At 49.0% G+C, this 19437-nt stretch overlaps 2 protein-coding genes across 4 annotated transcripts in view; one reads left to right on the top strand and one right to left on the bottom strand.

Moving 5' to 3' along the window:
* ARIH2 (ariadne RBR E3 ubiquitin protein ligase 2) overlaps nucleotides 1-5077 on the bottom strand; it is a 30165-nt gene extending 25088 nt beyond the window's left edge. For all 3 annotated transcript variants that reach the window (XM_084269620.1, XM_084269618.1, XM_084269619.1), the window contains exons 1-2: nucleotides 5019-5077; nucleotides 714-1060 (exon numbers count right to left, since the gene is read on the bottom strand). In XM_084269620.1, coding sequence (XP_084125746.1) covers nucleotides 714-962 — 249 coding nt within the window. In that variant the 5' untranslated portion in view covers nucleotides 963-1060; nucleotides 5019-5077. The remainder of the gene's footprint in view (nucleotides 1-713; nucleotides 1061-5018) is intronic.
* Nucleotides 5078-5247: 170 nt separating this feature from the next.
* On the top strand, nucleotides 5248-16928 carry SLC25A20 (solute carrier family 25 member 20). The gene is made up of 9 exons (XM_084269740.1): nucleotides 5248-5648; nucleotides 6371-6463; nucleotides 8346-8473; nucleotides 10642-10732; nucleotides 11697-11814; nucleotides 12999-13071; nucleotides 13596-13705; nucleotides 15125-15249; nucleotides 15770-16928. The coding sequence occupies exons 1-9, from the start codon at nucleotides 5544-5546 to the stop codon at nucleotides 15830-15832; spliced, it is 906 nt and encodes a 301-aa protein (XP_084125866.1). The 5' UTR covers nucleotides 5248-5543; the 3' UTR covers nucleotides 15833-16928.
* The last annotated feature ends 2509 nt before the right edge of the window (nucleotides 16929-19437 follow it).

Raw genomic sequence — 19437 nt, 5'->3', positions numbered from 1 at the left:
GCAGCAGGCCCAGAGCACATTGGCGAGGCAGAGGAGGAACCTCCTCTTATGACTGGTGTGCAACTGATCACTGTAGTGCAGAAAGAGAAATAAAACTTCACAAAAGTCTTATTGAGCATAATACCACGGAGCTGACTTGAAGTGTGACTCTTTTGTGATGAATTAGTCACTACAAGAGCTGGCAAGTTCATTGTACTTTAATTGCTGTCACTGCAACAGTAGGGTTAATACCTGGCATGACAGCTCATCTATCTCTTTGAAAGTCTATGATTATTCTCTCAGAACCAACAAAGAAAGGTGTTTTTGTTAGAATTACAGAATTTTAGCATGTCTTCCTCTCTGTCAGTTATCTTAAAACACAGATGTACCAATCTGCACCATTTCAGATTTGGTTTGTTTCTTTTCTATATAGCCTCTGTGCATTGTGCTTAGGCAGAGTTAGACCTCAGGAATTTTAAGTCACAAACCTCAGCTCTGTAGAAAAAATAAAATTGTAAGAATTACAATTCAGTAAGGACAATTCTTCAGGTCTCAGAATCAGGATGCAACAGTCCTAAGCATTCAGTTCTGAACTGGGGAATTCAGTACCATTTCTCCAACCCCCCGTAACAGAGACATCACCACAGCTTTTAGTTCAAATTGTGTGCTTGGCAGTTACCTTTTCAAGCACAGCCTTAATCTACACCTGTGTTAGAGCAGAAACCTCTTCTCACCTTTAACGTGGCAGCCAAGCTGGCCATGTGTTCATTCAGAGTGCTCTCCGACTCCTTGTAGGTCAGGCAGGTGAACTGATATTCCTCTGGATCAAAGGCATCTGCTCCCTGCTGCTCCACATCGTTAGCTACCCCATCATAATAATCCTCAATATCCCCAGGATCCTCATCCTCTTCCTCCTCCTCGCAATTAGGGTCGTAATCCTCTTCATTACTGTCAGAGCCCTGGCTGTTCATGTCCACGGACATCTTAATGCCCTGTCAAACTGCAGGCCAGGAAAGCGATTGCAGCTTCTTTCTCTCCTCCAGACTTTATCGTTCTTTTGATTTCATCTGAGCTGTGTCTCCTATGGGAGGGGGGAAAAAAAACACATTTATTTTGCTCTGTTGCCTAAGACATGGTAAGAGGCCACGTCAACATCCCGTCGGTGATCCAACAGCCAGGCACAGGCCGACCCAAAGGCAAGGAGAACATTCTGCTGTGCAAGGTCCCTAGTTTGCATCCACTGTGACTCCTCCTGCAAAGCCAAACCTGCTCTTACAGCCAAGGTCTAAAGCCCCAGAGACTGGCTTCTTACCTTCACCCTAGCACCCAGGGCAGGCCCTGAGGCTTTCGACATTTGGAAAGCGGCTCCATAACCTTCACTTCAGACCTTCTCAGAGGTACAACTAGATCTACAACTTAAAGTTTTTACTGACAGCCTGAAGCCCTGCAGAAAAGCATCAGAGCTGTTTCACCCACAGGAACCCTTAACTACGAGCACAGGAGTTAGAAAGACAACCCGTGATACCCTGTACAAGTCCATATTGCTTCAAAAATACAGCCCTGAAGTGGGACTTTGGAAAAACAAGACAAGCAAACAGATCTCTTGTATACAGTACAACCTCAAAAGAAATGGTGAAGTCAGTTAATCCCTTTAAGTAGGTTCTGCTGGATGTGAAGTGTCTTGGGCCTTACATATGAAAGAATAAAATGATCTCATTTTATTACCTTAATAATATACACTTACTACCTTCTGAATGTAGAAACTGATGCTCAAGTGTCGACAGCTGCTATTCATGAAGCATCAGAACAGTCAATTTATTTTTTTTCAGATTCTCACTTGTATCAGAAAATTCACATATTTGACTTTGCTTATCAGAACTACAGACCTTCTGCTTGTGTAACTAAACCAGCATGAATTCGAGTTCTAAGCAGCTCAGCAGTACAGCATGTATCAACCTTGAATTAGGATCATCTCAGTCACCAATTTCCATTTAAACACAGAATTTTGTTTCAAGAGAGAATATATTAAACACAAAAGGCTGAAACACAATGCTGCAACTAAGTTTAACATATAAAAACATGTACATAAAATCAAAGCTATAGTTCCCACAAGCAGCATGCATTTTGTTTCTTACATGCTTGCATTTTGCACTACTATGTTGTTAGCTCTGTTACTAAAATATATTCCCACAGTATCATAATTTGAGGCTGCCAGGGAAACCATAATCAAGCTTTGAGAATCCCGACTGTAGAGCACAGGAAATCTCAACCACAAATTTCCATTACTCTTCCTCAGGCTGGTTGTCTCCTACTTCCAATAACCTGACCAGGCAGCACAGAATAACCAGGAAGAGATGTGATGCACAATTAATTTGAGGGTCTGCAGTGATTTCAGCAGACACAAACCTCTAGTGAAACAGGATGAAGGCCAGGAGCTAATTATATTATCCCCTGAATTCTGGTCTTTGTTCCTTTCATCTGCCTCTTGATTTCTTAGCCATCCACAACACAAGTAGCACTTCAGTGGAAGAGAGGCACTGCCCCTCTATATGTGAAGGAGACAGACATGAGATGTAATTTGACAGACATGACAAACCTACATTGTCCCTCCCTCTACCTTGTTTAGAGCTAACGATTCAGTTCTGGGCTTAATCGGTGTCGACACTGACTTCTTCCATGAAAGCAGCAATGGATCTTTACCTGTTAAACCTTATGTTAAAAGAATAGCTTATTTTAGATTCTGAAACTGTTGTGAGCATTCCTGCAGTGACACTAACAGCCTGGTGTGCAACAGCTTTGTTCAGCCGACCTCAGAGCATCACAAAACCTCAGCACGTTTCAGCGGTCAGGAAACTTCGCAAACTCACTCAGATCATCCCACACTCTGGAGAGAGGAAAAAAAACCAACCCAAAAGACTGGGTTCATTTGCTCTGTCAACACACACTGAGTCCCATCCAAACAAGATGTTTTTAGGTATCTGAGTAGAAGGATGGGCCTGCCTGGTACCTCAGCAGTTACGTAGCAGTCGCTGGGGTGGAGGCTCAGCAGAGCACAGAGCTGTTTCTCTGTGCCACTAACACACTTATTTGGACAACCAGAGGAACTGTTTGTACAGGGAAATGGGGTATTTCAAGCAGAAAACAGGCTGCAGACTGGATGACTGCTGTGACTGCTGCCACAGCACTGTCAGAAAGAGCTCACTTCCCACACAACTGAACGTCACACAGGTGTGCACAGAGAGGAAGACCAAGGCACGAGCTCTGTGGACAAAGCAAGGAACGAGGAGCAGCACTCCCTTCACCCAATGCCTGGCCTAATGCCCTTATGACCCAGTGATGAGCTCCCTGAATACAAACCAAGACACAGCTAATTCTTAAAAGCACTACTCTTCAAGGCAGTAAAGATGTTAATCCCCCCCCCCCCCCAAAAGAGGGTCAAAAAACTAAAGAGCATTTAGATTAAGTAGTTATCATAATCCCAAAAATTAAATCATAAAATTTTAAACCATATTCAGATCGCTTTCCTACCCAAGGGAGGATGAGGCCATCCCTTTACCAACCTCATCCAAGATACTCCCTCATCTTCTCTAGCACTGACACAATTTCATCCCCTCTCTTCCTCCACCCTCCCTGCAGGAGCTCGGAAACACACCCACCCCTACACTCCGCTGCGTCTCAGCTCCCACAGAGATGCCCTCTTACTGACTCCCCCTCTGCAGCACCGTTCTTAATAGCAGGGTCTCTTGAAGAAAAATGCCTTCAAATATGCCACCATCAGTCTCTCTCTGACCTCACCATCCTCAGACACAGTAAATTGGATTATCCCACCTCACACTTGCCCTACACTATCACCTGCTTCTGCAGCAGCTCTCTAGTAAATGCTTTGTAGGGTACTCCTGCTTTTCCTGCTGGTGTTTCACAGCCGTTTGAGATGGCTTTGTCTTCTCTCACCTCTTTATTGATAATGTTGAAATGAATTAAGTCTAACTCAAGTCTGCCTCCCAAGCTACTTCTCCCTGCAAACTCCAAACGGGCTGGCTCTCTTTCCTCTGCAGCCATCCACCACCCCGACCCCACGCTCCCTATCAGTGTTAATAGCACCTTTATCCACGTCACTCAAACCTGTAATCCACTGATCATCCCCAGTCGCCTCTTCACACGTGCAGCTTGCACACCTCGCCGGTCCCTTCTCCACCGAGTTTTCCAATAGGATTTTTTTCATCCCATGAGTGAGAAACTAGAAACAACACCCCCCCACCCACCCTTTTCCACCACAGATGACTCTGCAGAGACCTCCCTGCAGCCATATCACACATCCCCCGTGAATCTGCATGCTCTCCTCCCACTTCCCAGCCTTTGTTCAGGCTATCACAACTGCCTCGTCCTTCCCAACTCCCCTAACCCGCTCCTTTCCTGCCATTTCTAACCCACCATCACTTTTAACAAGTTATCTGAGGCGTACCCGAAACGAGCCGTCCTTCCGCGGTAACTCCGGGCTCGGGCAGTGAGGAGCCCGGTCCGTTTAAAGCACCTCAAGCTCCGTTTCTTTTGTAAGGCGTTCGAGACCGAGCCCCGAGCTCGTCCCGCACGGCCCCGAAGGCTGCTCGCTCAGAGGGAGGAAAACCCAGGGAAACCGAAAGGGGGGGGGGGAAGAGCCCTGACGGCGGCGGGGCGAGCGGGGAGCCGCCCCCCCCCCCCCCAGCCGCAGCCCACCCCCGAGAGCTCACGGTCTCCTCTGCTCCTCCCGGGCAGCCCGACCTCGGCCCCGGCCCCGAGCGCCAAACTGAGCCGAAGTTCGGGAGAAGCGGCACCGCGTCCCTCACGCCGGGGCTCGCTCCGCCCCGGGACCTGCCGCACCGGACGGGCCGCCTCCCGCTGACGGACGGGGGCCCGGCAGGCGGCAGTGGCGGCGCTCACCGGGCGCCCCCTGCTCCCCGCCGCCGCGGCGCCGCACAGGCCGCTCCGCCGGGGGTCTCCCACCGCCTCCCCCCCTCCCCGCAGCGCGGCCCGGTCCCCTCCCCCCTCCCCCCAACACTTACCGGGCGCCGGGGAGCGCGGCCGGACGGGGGAGGCAGGGAGCGGCGCCCTGGGCTCCTCCTGCCGGGCCGCCACTGCCTGCGCGCCGGAAGCACCGGCCTCCGCGTGGCGTCACTTCCGCCGGGCGGGGCCGCAGCAGCCGCCGCCGCCGGGCCGGGTCGGGCCGGGCCGAGGGGGAGGGGAAACAACGGAGCCGCCGGGGGCGGGAGGGGGAACACGGGGCCAGCGGCGCGGGGCTGCCGTAAGGTGCCAGCTCAGCACTCTCACGAGGCGCCGGCGGCCCGGCCCCAAGCGCTGCCAGCGCTCAATGACCGCGCCCGGCAGCGCGGCGGGGGAAGAGCCCGCCGCCGCCCCCGCGCCGCCGCGGGCGGGAGCCGCCACTCTCCCGGCCTGCCCCGCGCTCGCCTCCCCCAGTATCCCGGCGTGCCGCGCGGCCGGGCACTGGGGTAAAGGTCGCGGGGCGGAGGGGGCGGCACTGGCTCGGCGGGGACGCAGCGCCCCGGCCCCGATCTTCACCCGCCGCCGCCATGGCGGAGCAGCCGCAGCCCATCAGCCCCGTGAAGAACTTCTTCGCTGGCGGCTTCGGGGGCGTCTGCCTGGTGTTCGTAGGACACCCGCTGGACACCATCAAGGTGAGGCGGCGGAGAAGCCCGGGACCCGGTGCCGTCCGGTCCGGGGCTGGGCTGGGGGAGGGGGGGGGGAAGAACTACACTTCCCGGCGAGCACCGCGCGGAGAGCAGCAAAGCCCCTGGGCGGGGAGGCGGACAGCGCAGGGGGAGCCGCGGGAAGACAACACTTCCCGGCAGGCCCCGCGGGGAGGCGGTGCTTGGCGGGCCTCCGTGTGGCCGGGCGCCCCCTGCTGGCGCGGCGGCCTCCCGCGTCCTGCCAGCGGCCGCCGGGTCCCGTCAGCCGCCGGTTCCTTGTGAAACTCCGCACAAAACCTCCCGTCTTCCCGGCCGTCCCGGTCACCCCCGAGCCGCGGCGGGACCCTGAGCACCCCTGGGCTACCGGGAGGCCGGGGGTCAGCTCGGGGCCCCGAAGGAGCGTGTGTCGGGGAGCTGGTGTAGCACATAGGTGCTGAGGCGGGGTTGTTAGCCCAGCGCCACCCCAGCGGCTAATTAGTTAAACACATCAGCTACCAAACGAATTAAAAGCTCAATCTCTTCTGCAAAGGGCCAAAACGAGCTTAATCTTTCCACCAAGCCTGGGCACAAAGCTTACAGTGTGATACTCAGGTAGAGCTGCTCTCTGACCCGAGTTCCCATGGTGATATTTAATAAAACAACATTTTCCTGGGGCTTTTTGTGTGGGTTTTTTTAGATTAAACCAGTGTTTTCCTATCCTGTCTCACTAGGTCCGGCTGCAAACCCAGCCTAAGCCACAGCCTGGTCAGACTCCTCTCTATTCTGGGACCTTCGACTGCTTCAGAAAGACTCTTGTTGGAGAGGTACTGTGTTAGCCTGTCATCCGCCTGCCAGGAGTGGAACCGTGTGGGAATGTTGTCTCCCAGGGACTGTACAATGCCAGGGGTTATCAGCTGAATTGGTTCTAATTAAAACTTTTAAGCAGACTGCAAAACTTGGAGAATACTTAGTGTCCACGTGCTCCGGGTCTGCACCTTGTATTTTAGATAAGAAATGCTTTTAGTTCAAAATGGTGTGATATTGATGTCTGAAGTTACAGACCTGAGTGACTGTTGGCAGTTGTCTGCTGGCTTTGTTGGGGTAGTGGTGGAATCTTGCTGCCTTTGGTATTTGGAGTTGTCTGGGGAAATCCAAAAATAGGTGATGACTTTTGTTGATAGAAACAGAAAGTGTTCCTTTCTTCTATGACGTGCTATAACTGTGAGAATGCAGAGGAGCATTAATAAATAGATTATAAATATTATAAATATTCTTTTTTTTTTGGTGAACAGAGGGTCAATTATAGTAGTTTCATTTAATCTTCTTCAGAAGGCAGCCAGTGGTTTTCACTCCTGAATCAGACATACCGCATGATTGGACTATAGTCAGGTTTGTTTTTAGAAAGGCATGCAGCCTTGGTTCAAAGACTACGTGACATAGAATCCATTTTTCTGCTTCCTGTGTTTCCCCAGCAGCTCTTTACCATTTAGAAACAATGTCTGTGAAGCCAAACTTTTTCCTTACTAGTTTGAAGTCTCAATTTCTAACCGCTGGGTCTGTTAGGTAACTCTCTGTTCAATGGAAGATCTGCCTCATATCTGAAATGGTACTTTCATTATGATATTAAGAGTTTGTTAATATGACCAAAGGCAATCTCGCTTCCCCAGTCTCTCCCACAAAGTGCTGAAATGCTTTGCTAGTTCTGAATCCCTTGTGGTTTTTTTTAACACCCCTGCTGAAGTGAGGACGTCAGAGCCGAACCATAATAACAGCCTTGTGATGTGAAGTTCAAAAGTAACGCTGCCTCTCTACTCCCACTCAATACTCATCAGTTTCTACAAAGAAATGTATTAAACCTCTCTGCCAAGGCCTTTTGTTTCACTCTGCCTGTGGGAAGGTTGAGCAGGAGTGTCTGATCGTTGTCAGGCAGATACAATTTCATTACAGAGTCAGTTGGCGTACAGGCACATACTGGGATACGCTGATTTATTTGAGGGGGGAGGAAGGGGTGGATGGGCTAGTAGATATTTAATTTGGCATCTAGCCTTTACCTGGAAAGATAACTCTCCTTTTTATTGGAAAAAATTCAGTTCAGAGGCAAGATAAATTAAATAAAGGCTTCTGCTGGGGTCTGTATTAGCATTTTCCATCTGCATGAAAGGAAACACCAGGAATGTGGAGTTAGTTCTATGATGCAAAAGTTTTAACTTGAGGAAAGAGAGGGGGAAAAATAATTGAGTTTGTGTGGGGAGTAGTGTAGTTCAGGCTGGTCTCTTTGGCTCTTCCTCTGCCTAAAGAATGAATTTGATTCAGTGTTCTCAGGCTCAGTGTCAGGATTTTACATCGCTGCTTTTGATGACTTTATTAATAAAACACTTGTGCATTTTTCTGTGTACCTGAGAGATGAATTTTGACATGGTTTATTAGGACTACTGCTTAGGTGGCTTTTAACATATCCTGAGAGATAAGTACAGGTTGAACAGCACTGGAACAGCAGGGTGTAAGTGGTGCCCCTCTTTTCCAGGACAGTTTCCCTCAGCAGGCCCTGAGCCTCAGCTGGACATGTACAATTGCAAATGAACAAAAGGCCCCATTATTCCCCTGATTAATTTGACTGACTGATGCTATCCTGTGCTTCTCAGTGAGTTAAAATGTGTGCAAAGTCTATGCAAAGCCAAGTAATTCTTGTGATAATGTTTCTTACAGGGAGTCCGAGGCTTATACAGAGGAATGGCAGCTCCTATTGTTGGAGTGACACCCATGTTTGCTGTGTGCTTCTTTGGATTTGGCTTGGGAAAAAGACTCCAGCAGAGGAAACCTGATGACGTTCTGACGTGAGTTTCTGACTTAATCAGACAGTTGGGAAAGGCACCCTGAGGCTCCCACAGCCTGCTGTATTGTGGTACATCAGGTTGTGGTGTAAATTTGTCTCTTCTCCTAGTTATAAATATAGTTCTAAAAAAAAAATAAAATAAAATAATAAAGCACTGGTGTGTTTCAGTGCTTCTGGAAGCGTGGGACTGATGGCACAGGCTAAAAACAGACGGCATGTGGGCAGGTGCCATGCAATTCCCCTTCTACGCAAGAGTGAGCCATTAAGGAGCAATTCTGGTGTAGATGAATGCTGGGAGAGTTACCTAATGATTGCCTGCCAACAGTTCCACTATTAACAGACTGTAGGAGAGAGAGGTGCATGGTCAAGCAAACCTGACAGTGTTCACAGTCCTGATTCTCTCTTCCCTGTTAGGTGTGAGTCTTGCTGTGCCCTTACATTAGGCTACAATAATAGCCACAGAAATGTTTTATTATTAGCTTCTGAAAAAAAAAAAGGTGTTTATGAGCACCCTCCTCTTGGGCATGGCTAACCTGGCAAAGAGGTGGGAAGCTAAGAAACTTGGTGTGGCTTTCTAAAAGGCTAACTGACACATCAAGAAAGCCCCTTAACGTCCCTGAGTTGTGGTTTGCAGCTCTGGAGGAACAGGACTGTAGCTTAGCAACATTTTATCCTATTACTTGTGCAACACGTAGGAGCTGAGTCGGAAAGCAGGAGTCCCTTGTGTTGAGCCAAGCCTGGTGGGGTGGGGAGGTGTGGCTCCTGCTGGAGCTTTGCCTGCACAGGGGCAGCCCAGGTGGTGTGAGCGCATCTGGCTGCGCCGCTGCCGTGACATTGAGCACGCCCCGGGCTGCTCGGAGGGAAGCGGTGTCGAGATGCTGTAAACCTCTGGTTTGCAGCAGTAGTTTCCTCATGCAGACAAGGCTGAAGAGTAGATGAGTGGAACAATAAGGAGTGGAGAATACAAGGAAGCAAATGGGCTGTGGGCTTATTTCCAGCAGCCTTATCACCTCGGTGCCTTGTGTTTTATACACATCGTACGATAGGGAAGTTTTAAGGAGCAAGCTGGAGCAGGGCAGCATGGTTTTCTTTACACAGATCTCCTCCCTAGAACAGCTGTGGGAGTGAAAGAATGAAAGACAACAAATAGATGGCAGAACTGTCATTGTGCCCAACTGTGCTGGACCTTGGGTGCAGACTTTACATAGTGAGATGCCGCGTGCCTGGGACGTGAGACCCACAAAGAAAGGTCAGACTCTTAGCACCATGGCTGTGGCTCTAGAGGCAGGCAGGATGACAGTGGTTCCCTGTGTTGATTTTATTTTCAAAGGGAAGTTTTGGAAGGAAGGAGATGGAGAGAAACTTGAGGAGTGTGTTCGGTTTTTCCTGAGGATGAATAATCCTGAAGTGAGTTGGAAAACTCAAAGCTTAGTTTGAGCAGGAGGTGAGTGGTAAGGGAGGTCTGAATGGTCTGGAAGATTTAGTAGGAATTTAAGAGTAAGGAAATTGGAAAAGCTGAATAGAATGCCATCTTTTTGGCAAGTGGAGAGAGGTGGGAGGTGTGGAATTTAATTAAATGGAGATTCTGGGTCATCTTTCCAGGGAACGTAGCAGGCTGTTGGATGTAGAAACAAGCTCGTGGTGAAGAAACTCAGTCTGTTAAGGGGATTTCTCTCATGGAGACTTTGCCACTTGAAAGCAGGTGCAGAACATGTGGGATGATGGCAGGTTGGTAGGACAGACTGGATGATGGCAGAGGCTGAAGGAGTGAGGGACTGAGAGCTGCACAAGCATGAGTATGTGAGGAAGCTGGGGTCACAGAGAAGAGTCTTCCAGACTGGAGGAGGAAGGGACTGTTGAGTATAAAAACCAACGGGGAATGCTGTAGGCAAAATGCAGGTGCAAGGAATATTGGCAAATACAATGCATGTGAAGAGCTGAATTCTGGTTGCTGTGGGAACCAGGGCTTTGACTCCTAGGGATCTTAAATGTTTAGCTCTAATTATGCATTGATGAGGCACTTCTGCACTGTTAAAAGCAGTGGATGCATTTCTAGTTCCACTGCCGGCCCCGCGCGGGGCAGCGTGATCTGGTGCTACAGGGGTCTTTCTGCCCTTCGTTTCCTGTGTACTGTGTTGTGTTAGGGTCTCTTCTCTTTCCTCGGGGCAGATACCCTCAGCTGTTTGCTGCTGGCATGTTGTCAGGAGTGTTCACAACAGTAATCATGGCTCCAGGAGAGAGAATCAAGTGCCTTTTACAGGTAAGGCGTTGGATGGTGGTGATGGGAATTCAATTCCAGGGGTCTTGTCTTTTCCATGCCAGGAGCTTCTTTGGTTAGTGTGTTTTCTCTGTTCTGGGATTTGACAGGACTGAGACAACTGTTAATTAGTACAACTGTGTTGCAAAGAAGCATTACACAAGCTGCTTGTGACAGCATAAGCTCATACAACGTCCATTGCTCTGCCCATTTTACACAAGCCTCATACTGTGTGGCATTAACACGAGGCATTGGCAGATGCCTTGGGCCACTTCAGACTATGGAAAAGTCCCACTTTTCAAAATAAACCTTTTATTTTAAAAAACATAAACCTACTAGGTGTAAGACTCTTCCTAGTGTAAAGAGTTTCTGTTACATTGACAGGTTCCCAACACGTAAACTAAGGAATGCCTTTCAAAATACGTGAGTTATCTAACGTTTGGGTGACTGTTATTTCTACACCACCTCCTCCAGGGTGTTTTAAGCATTGCTGAAAGATGGAAATCTGAAAAATCCCATCTTTAGCAGAGAGGTGGGAAGCTTTGCTTGTTTCTGACTACGCTGAACTCCGTCAGTGTGGTGATGAGGGGGTCACACGTTAGTTCTGACAGACGTGGTACTGTCACACAACACATACACACTGTTTGGGTTTCACTGCGCTATTTGAAGGGTACTTTTTCTCAGTGCAAGTGTAGAATTACCAAACTGGCTTCACTTGTTTCAAACTTAGGGAAAAATTAAGGGTGAGTCCAGCCACTGCATGGAATGGTGAACATACCTCAGCCTGGACCGGAGGGCGCTGCTTGAGGCAGTGACCCAGAAGCATCATGCAAAGGCAGGCCTGTGGAATGAGGATGCGCTCTTTCCTCTCTGGAAACGTGCATGTGGCTTCCTAACCCTTAGCCAAGTGCTTGCTCACCATTCAGTAAACCTTCACTAGTCAGAAACAACCACTTTAACCCTGCAGATCCAGGCAGCGACAGGCGAAACTAAATACAGCGGCTCCTTGGACTGTGCGAAGCAGCTGTACCGTGAGGCGGGGATCCGTGGCGTGTACAAGGGGACGGTGCTCACCCTCATGAGAGGTAACTGATGGAGACGTTCTGATGCTCCTGGGTGGGGTTCTTGAAGACAAAGAGGACTGGCCTAGCATCCTGATCTTACTGTCTCTTTAGCCAACTGGAGATGCTGTGTCATGCTCTGGTTTTTTTTTTGCTTGTGGTCCTCAGAGCTACTCCAGTGGCTCAGAGGGACTGAGAATAAACACAAGATTCTCAGAGAGAGAGAGAGGGAGAGAATAGATGACAAGGATCAGAGGGATATAGGAAGTAATTAAGATCTGAGAAGCCAAGAGGAATGAGAAGCTTCGGGAGAGGAGCAGAGAGAACAAAGAGAAAAGAAAAATACAGTAATGGGTTTTTTTTTTTTTTTCTTTCTTTAATTATTCCTCCTTGGGAGAAAGATAGTGGCTGCCTGTGACTGCTACTGTGTAATGCTGGCTGCTTTAAAAGATGTGATTACAGCAGTTATGCTTTCTACATGCCCGAGTGTGGGCTATTTTGGACTGGGATGTCATGACCCCTCACAACAACAACAAACTCATCGTGACAGACACTGAATCCTTTATGTGTTTCAGTACTTTCTCCTTTCAGAAGCATTATATTGTTCCCTTGGGCAGTGTTTTCCAAGGATAACCTACATTTCAGTGTTTTGATATCTCAGTTCAGAAATGTGTTCTATTCTCTGCTTCTCATAGTAGTGTCTCAGCTAGCAATGTGACTCTGGCAGTGTCCCTAGCTGGTTCTCCAGTTTAGGCATGAGCTAAGAGCAGGCTGTGGGAGTACCTTAAATTGCAACAACTGCAAAAGAAATCCCAACAAAACAAAATAGAATCATCAGAACAAATAGTGTCAAAACTCTTGAAGCACCTGAACTGCTCTGATCTGCTCTGTGGCAATTAAGAAAGCTTAGAGCTGCCCATCATTAGCTTCATGGCCAAGGGGCAGGGTACAGCCTGATTTGAAAGGCTGTTGGCAGAAGTGCTGGGGAACAGATATTTTCCCAGTTCTTGCCTTGAGCACCAGCTGTCCCTGGGAAAGTTCAGGCTCCTCTGTCTAGAGCAACAGAAGGTTGGATTTTGTTTGTAGAGGAGGTTCAGAAAAGGAATCAGAATGTACTTAGTGGTGTTGCTGAGCTGGCATGGGGCTGCTTTGCCTCTGGGCTTCATCTCCTTTCCTGCTACTCACAGTCTTTGTTGTTTACTCACCAGACGTCCCAGCCAGTGGAATGTACTTCATGACGTACGAGTGGCTGAAGAACGTGCTGACCCCTGAGGGGAAGAGGTTAGTGAAATCTCACAGTCATCGTTTTCTGGGCTTCCCAGACACTGCTGATTGATCTCCCCAGTTCTGAAGAGATGTAGAGTAGCAGCCTCAAAACAAATTTGAAAAAAAAAATAAAAATGCCCATCTTGTGACTTGAGCTGTTTTGGGCAGGGGTTAACTGACAGTTAAACTGCTACTCTGGGTTTCTCTTGGATTCTCACCTTGGATCTTAGTAGCCAAGTAGAGAATACTTCAGTCTCTTCACTTCCACCCCTGCATGTGCACAGAGCAGAGGTGTATTGTAGGGGGTGTTTGGGGAGATTTTTTTAAAGATTGACAAACAAGTTAGTGCATTTTGCCCACAGGACTCTGATTCTTGTCCATCTTGCTCAGATACCACACTGTGTCTGCAGTATTGTGCTGCCTTCTGGCTGCCAGCCAGGCTGCCTCTTTGGTTATCACCTGAGTCAAAACAACTGAGATTTTACTTTTTCCTTTTTTTTTTTCCCCTCTTTTTCCCCCCCACCCCAATCCTGCCACAGTGTGAGTGACCTCAGTGCACCTAGGATCCTCTTTGCTGGGGGCCTGGCTGGCATCTTCAACTGGGCAGTTGCCATTCCACCAGACGTGCTGAAATCCCGTTTCCAGACCGGTGAGTTGCTTGTCACAGCTTCACCCAGCATGGGGCCTCCTGGGGATGGGCTGGGCAGCCATGGAAGATGCTGTCTGAGCGTGGCACTGGGGAGGCAGCACATCCTGAGCACTGCTTGAGAGGAGCACATGAAAAACCCCCTGTGTGGTACTAGCTTTTTAATTGGTTTCCTCACAAATTTTTGGCAAGCCAGGCTGCAGGTCTCTGATTCTCCCTCCCTGCTGATAGAATGATCCTGATTTGAGATACTTGTTTTGAAGCCTCAGTGTAGAGGTCATAATAGCAGAACAGCTTGTTAAGTCTTTTCCATTTCAAATGTGATTCTTTGAGAGGTTTTGTTGTTTCATGGCACAGCTGTGTAAATCGTAGCCTGTGCTATCTGAAGTGTCTGGTAACTGGGCATGCCTTGCTGGGAGCATTGCTTTCAGGCCAGCAGATCTGCTCTGCAGTGTGTGTGGCCTTCCTACAGTGAGGATGGCCCCAGGCCTCGAGCTTCAGTGAAGCTGGACAGGTTTTTTTGTTGCTTTTCTGGGAGTCCCAGTCAGGGCCTGTTTTAAGGCTCCTCATATCCTCTGTCTCTGCACTCAGCTCTCTGTGGGACAGTAACCATGATCATGATAGGAAACTTGTGTTCTTTGTCTCTGAATAATGCCTGCTCTGGCTGTTTGACATCATACCAGGGGCTGAGAGTGACAAATATCACAGCTTTGCAGCCATATTCTGCTGAGCCAGTCCCAATGCTGCTGTACAGCTGCTGGTTCTGTTGAACTGGGCTGGTTTGTGGAGTTAGTGGTTTGTTCAGAGGGCTGGCAGAGGCAGTGCTTTCCAGAAAAGTGTCAGGAGAAGGAAGAATTTGTTCTTTGAGTAAAATCAGTTTTAAAAAACACCTCAGCAAATCTGTGTAACATCAGCATTAAAACAGCCTGTGCTTTTCACTTGAATTCTGTTGCTTTTCTTGGCCTGGGCATGTGATGGGATCATTTTCTGTTTCTTATAAACAAACTTCATCCATCTTTGGATCTGACCATCCTGTTTCCTAATTGCAGCTCTTGGGAGAGCTGTGATCAGCGACACAAGGAACAGCTCAGACGTCCAACCCTGACAAAACTTATTCTCCTTTCTTCCCTGCCCCCCAATGTCTTGATTAGGTAAATTCTTTGTGCTGACAGTGAACCTTCTGTTTACTGACTCTTTAGAAAGGTGGCTTTTCTTTATATTGCTTGCTTTTGACTGAAACAGATAATTTTTCCCCCATGTTTACACAGCATTTTGCTTCAGCAGCACTTGGGTTCTGGTGTCACTGGGTGACACAGCAGTTTGAACCTGTTGGAAACCCTGGGCTGTTGTTACATGTGCCACGTTCTTCAGCACTGGTGACTGTCACACCTCTGTAGCTCATGTGCTCTGTGTCCCTCCCAGCTCCTCCAGGGAAATACGCGAACGGCTTTAGAGATGTGCTGAGAGAACTGATCAGAGAGGAAGGAGTTGCATCTCTCTACAAGGGCTTCACAGCTGTGATGATCAGGGCATTTCCAGCTAATGCAGTGAGTAACCTGTGATCCCAGATGTGCTTTGGGGACCTGGCTGGGCACGGTGAATGTTTGTGTTCTGTACAGGGGGTGACTGGCTGCTTCTCCTGTACCATTTCAGTGAGATTTTGTCACTGTGTACTTCTGGCTGTTGGTGTCAGGTTCTAAAAATGTACCTTAATCTGGGGGGAACACCAAGCAGACCTTCCTGTCACACTTTGTATGATAGCTCTTTCTTAACTCCTCCTGATAGTGGTTCTTGTCTGATTGTACATCCACCAGTAGAAGACAGAAATGGGTGGCTAAATTTGGACTGGCTTCCCCTTCAGTAGATAATGAGCCTAACAGAGTAGAAGTTTTGTCTTTGTGTGGAGGGATGTAGTAGAATTCTTGCCTCTGTTCTAAGACCCGTTTTTATTGTTCTCCTCCCTCCACATCAGTCATGTCAGGTGTTTATAGTGCTGCATTTCAAACCCCCTCTCTGGAAGAGGTTTTTGGAACCCTTATTTTGTGCTGTATGTTCCCTCTTTTCCAGGCATGTTTTCTTGGCTTTGAAGTTGCCATGAAGTTTCTGAACTGGGTTGCACCAGGTTTATGAAGACGAGAAGTCTTTGGATATTAGAGAGAAGAAGAGAGTGCAAGTCTGCCTCAAAGGAATAAATGAATGATCACTTGTGGTTTCAGGAATGATTGCTTGCCTAATACCTTCTTGCCTTCCTCACGTTCTTTAGGTGGTGCTATGTGCTGTTCAGAAACACAAGCTGTAGCTGGGAGGTGGAGTTGATGAGGAGTTGGAGGTGCTACACCTGATTCTGAGCCGATGTACCACAGCAGTAAGGCTGCTAACAGACAGCTGTCACTATTACACACACTACCTTAAGTACTTCCTCATGGAAGAGGGAGACACTTCCTAAGATGTAATTCTTTGTTTACTGAAGAAACATGTAGCTATTAATGCTGAAAAAACTTCCTTACATCCTTAAAATAATTGTTTGGCAATGTGTACTTAACTCTCAGGGCATGAGTTAGCAGCTGCACGCAGTAGTATCTACAAGCCATGTCAGACAGTGTTCTCATCTCTTATGGTTCTTCAGTTGTGACTATCTCTGTGTGGACAGTGGTTCTAGTAACAGCAAACACAGAACTGAGCAGGGGAGGGCAGAGCTGTGTTTCAGGGGGTTGAGAGGTGTTACAGGTATGGTACTGGGTCTTACATACTGCTCTTTACCGTGGAACTAGGAGGAGAAATGAATTACACAACGTTTGTACTGAGCTTTACTGAGGCAGCCAGTGGGGAAATGTATTTGATTAATGGGAACTTTCTCTGGAATCCCTCTCTGTCCCTCAGAAGGTAGCTCAAATGGGATTGTACACACAGTTCATGGCACTGCATGATGTATTTGTCACGTGCTGTGTCCTGGGGTACAATCCCTGACCTGAGAAAATTTAACAGGACTTCTGAGAGCTCACTCTCTCTGACACGAGGGGGATACGTGAAGGAGACACTGGCTCTGCAGTCTTGCCTAACTTTACTCTTGCTCCTGTTCCTTGGTTTTCTCTTAATATTACTATAATTAATCACGTTTTCATTTGAGAAATGACTAATGCTAAGAAGCAAAATGCAACTTTAATTTCTTTTGGTTTTGATGCAGTGTTACTGGAACTCAATAAAGCTATCTGCTGCTGCTTGGCTAGTGTGTGTGCTTTGGTCCCCTCACTTTTTGCATGGTCATGCATGGTTGGTTTTGCAGAAGTTCTCCAATTTCTCATTCTGAGATGAGACTGGGAAGCAAGTTGTGCTGTGCCATCTTTATCTGTTAACTCTGCATCTCTTGGGCTCCTGGCCGTCTGACCTGAGCCGTGGAAAGGAATGTTATGCACTTCACATTTGTCTTTCCAGTCCTGTTGGGTGCTGTGTTGCAGCTGCACCTTTTTCACTCTGAAGCCAGACACTAAATAACACATCTTGCTTCTGGGAAGTACTTTTATGTTTTCCAGGGAGAAGCCTGAACTAGACAGAGGGGGGAGCTTAGGGAAAGCCTCTGTCCTGATGCCCCATGAGAAAGGCTGAGAGTTTGGCATGGCCTGTTGGCTCCTACCATTAGGAGACAATCTTCACCTTGGCTTTCCTGCATGTGTCCCCCCCCCCCATAGAAACCTTGAACCTCACTTCACAATTTTTTGGAAGGAGCAGAAGGGAACCTGCCTTCCCTGGAGTCCAGCTCTTGTTTTTTACTGGGAGGGGGGGGGGCAGCCCCTGGTGTGATAAAATCTCGGCTGCTGGGAGCTGTCCCATGTCCTTGGTGCCACCTCACCTGGCACAGACCTTCCTGGGCCTTGCTGCTCATTAACCTGCTGCTGCTCCTGCTCCCCCAAGTCACTGCAGTGACTGACTGCTTGATGAAAGCCCAGAGCATGAGCTGGTTCAGAGGAGTGGTCAAAGGATGCTGATCTCTCAGCTGGTTTTAAAGTTGCCTCGAGGTTTACTGAGGCTAAATCCAACCTGGTGTCAAGAGGACCAGTCTGCTTTTACAGCTCTCTGCTTCCTGACCACCCAGTGCTCTCCTGTACTGCTCTGGCTCCCTAGCTGCCCTGGCCACCTTTCTGGCTCCTGTGCTTGGGCTGTGATGCCCAGAAAGGAGGAACTTTCACCTTTCAGAAGTGCTGTAAAGCTACTTATTTTCCTCCCTTTTCACTTAACGTGTTCCAGAAATGCTGACGCTTCTTGGGAGGGACAGACACCCAGAGACCCTGCACCTCCTCTCTTAAAATTCCAGACGCTGATGCTTAACGCTGCCTATTCCAGCTGCCCTGTAACGCGTCCTGTGCAGCTCCTAACCCCGCGGGGAGGTAGGAGGCGCATCACTGGAGTGCTCACTGGGTTTATGATGCGCTGCCCAGCAGATGGCTGTCTGGGGCTGTCAGCAAGACGGACAAACCCGCAGGTCCCCAGGCAAGGTCAGACGCAAGGAAACCAGCACCCCAGCTGCTGCTGGCAGCCCCCCGCGTCCCTTCGTAGCCCCCGCAGCGTTCCGAGTCCGGCTGCAAACGTCTCCGTCAGGACAGACAGGCAGCGGGAAGGTACGAGCTGCTTCTCCCTGCCGAGGATGCTCGGATCCTCCGGGCTTGGTGCTGAGCTGCACGTTGCAGTGAGCGCTCCCTCCCGGCCCGGCCCTGCGGTCGGGAGTGCTGCAGCCTGCCAAAAACATGGGATTCTTGGAAAACAAATCAGGGCGCAGCCGTGCCCTGGGCTCCCGTGCTGGGGTGAGGAGCGCAGCTCTTCCAGCGGGGCAGCGTGGAGCCGTCTCCGTCTGCGCGCTGGCCTCTAGCTTGGGGCTCCAGCATCACCTCGGTGTGCCTGGCACCAGCTCTGGCCTCCCAGGCTTTAAGCAGCATCTGCTCAGGAAGACAGAAATCCCCTATGCTCCCTAGTAGCTCACAGTTACTACTGACAGCTGAAGTATCTCCATCTGCCAAGCTATATCCCTTTTGATGCTTCTCTTTTAAAAAGCCAGTTTGGAGCTCTTTATTTTCCCCAATTCCAATTACCCAATTTACCTTCTCCCTAACCTGAAGCTTTTGCAGAGCTTTGTAGTTTGCATGGTAAGATTCTGGCTGTTTAACGTGCTTGATCTCATTCGGTGTTCTTAGGTAAGTAAAATATGGAAGAAGATAAGAAGGAATGAGCTGCTTTCCAAAAACAGTGGTGGGGGGAAAACTGATCAGACACATCTCTGTTCAAAACCTGAAACCCCTGGCCCCCTGGAAAGGTTTAAAAAGCTGCTCATGTCCCCAGTTTCTGCTACACAGAACTCGCCCAATCCCTGCCCCTGGTGTGCACAGCCTCAGAACAAGAGAGGGGCTTTACCACAGGCAGAGTTTCCTGCATGCTGAGGACTCTCCTGCGTTCAGCAGCTCAGATCTGCATTCCAAGGTTATTCCCTAACTGCCTGGCTTCTTGTGGGAATCAAGGCAGCAGATACACCGGTTAACGGTGCGCAGCAGCAGCTGGGAAGCTGCCTCTCCTGCAAAGGCATTTCTCTTCATGCTTTTTATGCTGATGTTTTTTCCTACATCAAAATCCACGCAGAGTTCCACAAAATCCTTGTTCTGTACATCTTCTGGCCCTCCCTGCTTTGATGCAGCGGTGATTCACGGTGCCTGGGAGCCTTCCAGAAGCAATCCAGGATACATAAATCTTCC

The sequence above is a fragment of the Gallinula chloropus genome (genome assembly GCF_964237585.1).
Source record: "Gallinula chloropus genome assembly, chromosome: 12".
NCBI classification, from domain to species: Eukaryota; Metazoa; Chordata; class Aves; order Gruiformes; family Rallidae; genus Gallinula; species Gallinula chloropus.
The sequence above is the reverse complement of the archived record's forward strand: the minus strand, read 5'-3'. Positions and strand labels throughout refer to the sequence as shown.

Bases quoted from the DNA above. Each gene is read 5' to 3' on its own strand.
- SLC25A20 (XM_084269740.1), top strand. From the start codon at position 5,544: ATGGCGGAGCAGCCGCAGCCCATCAGCCCCGTGAAGAACTTCTTCGCT. The intron at 5,649-6,370 runs GTGAGGCGGCGG...CTGTCTCACTAG, and splicing joins ACCCGCTGGACACCATCAAG to GTCCGGCTGCAAACCCAGCC. The intron at 13,072-13,595 runs GTTAGTGAAATC...ATCCTGCCACAG, and splicing joins CTGACCCCTGAGGGGAAGAG to TGTGAGTGACCTCAGTGCAC.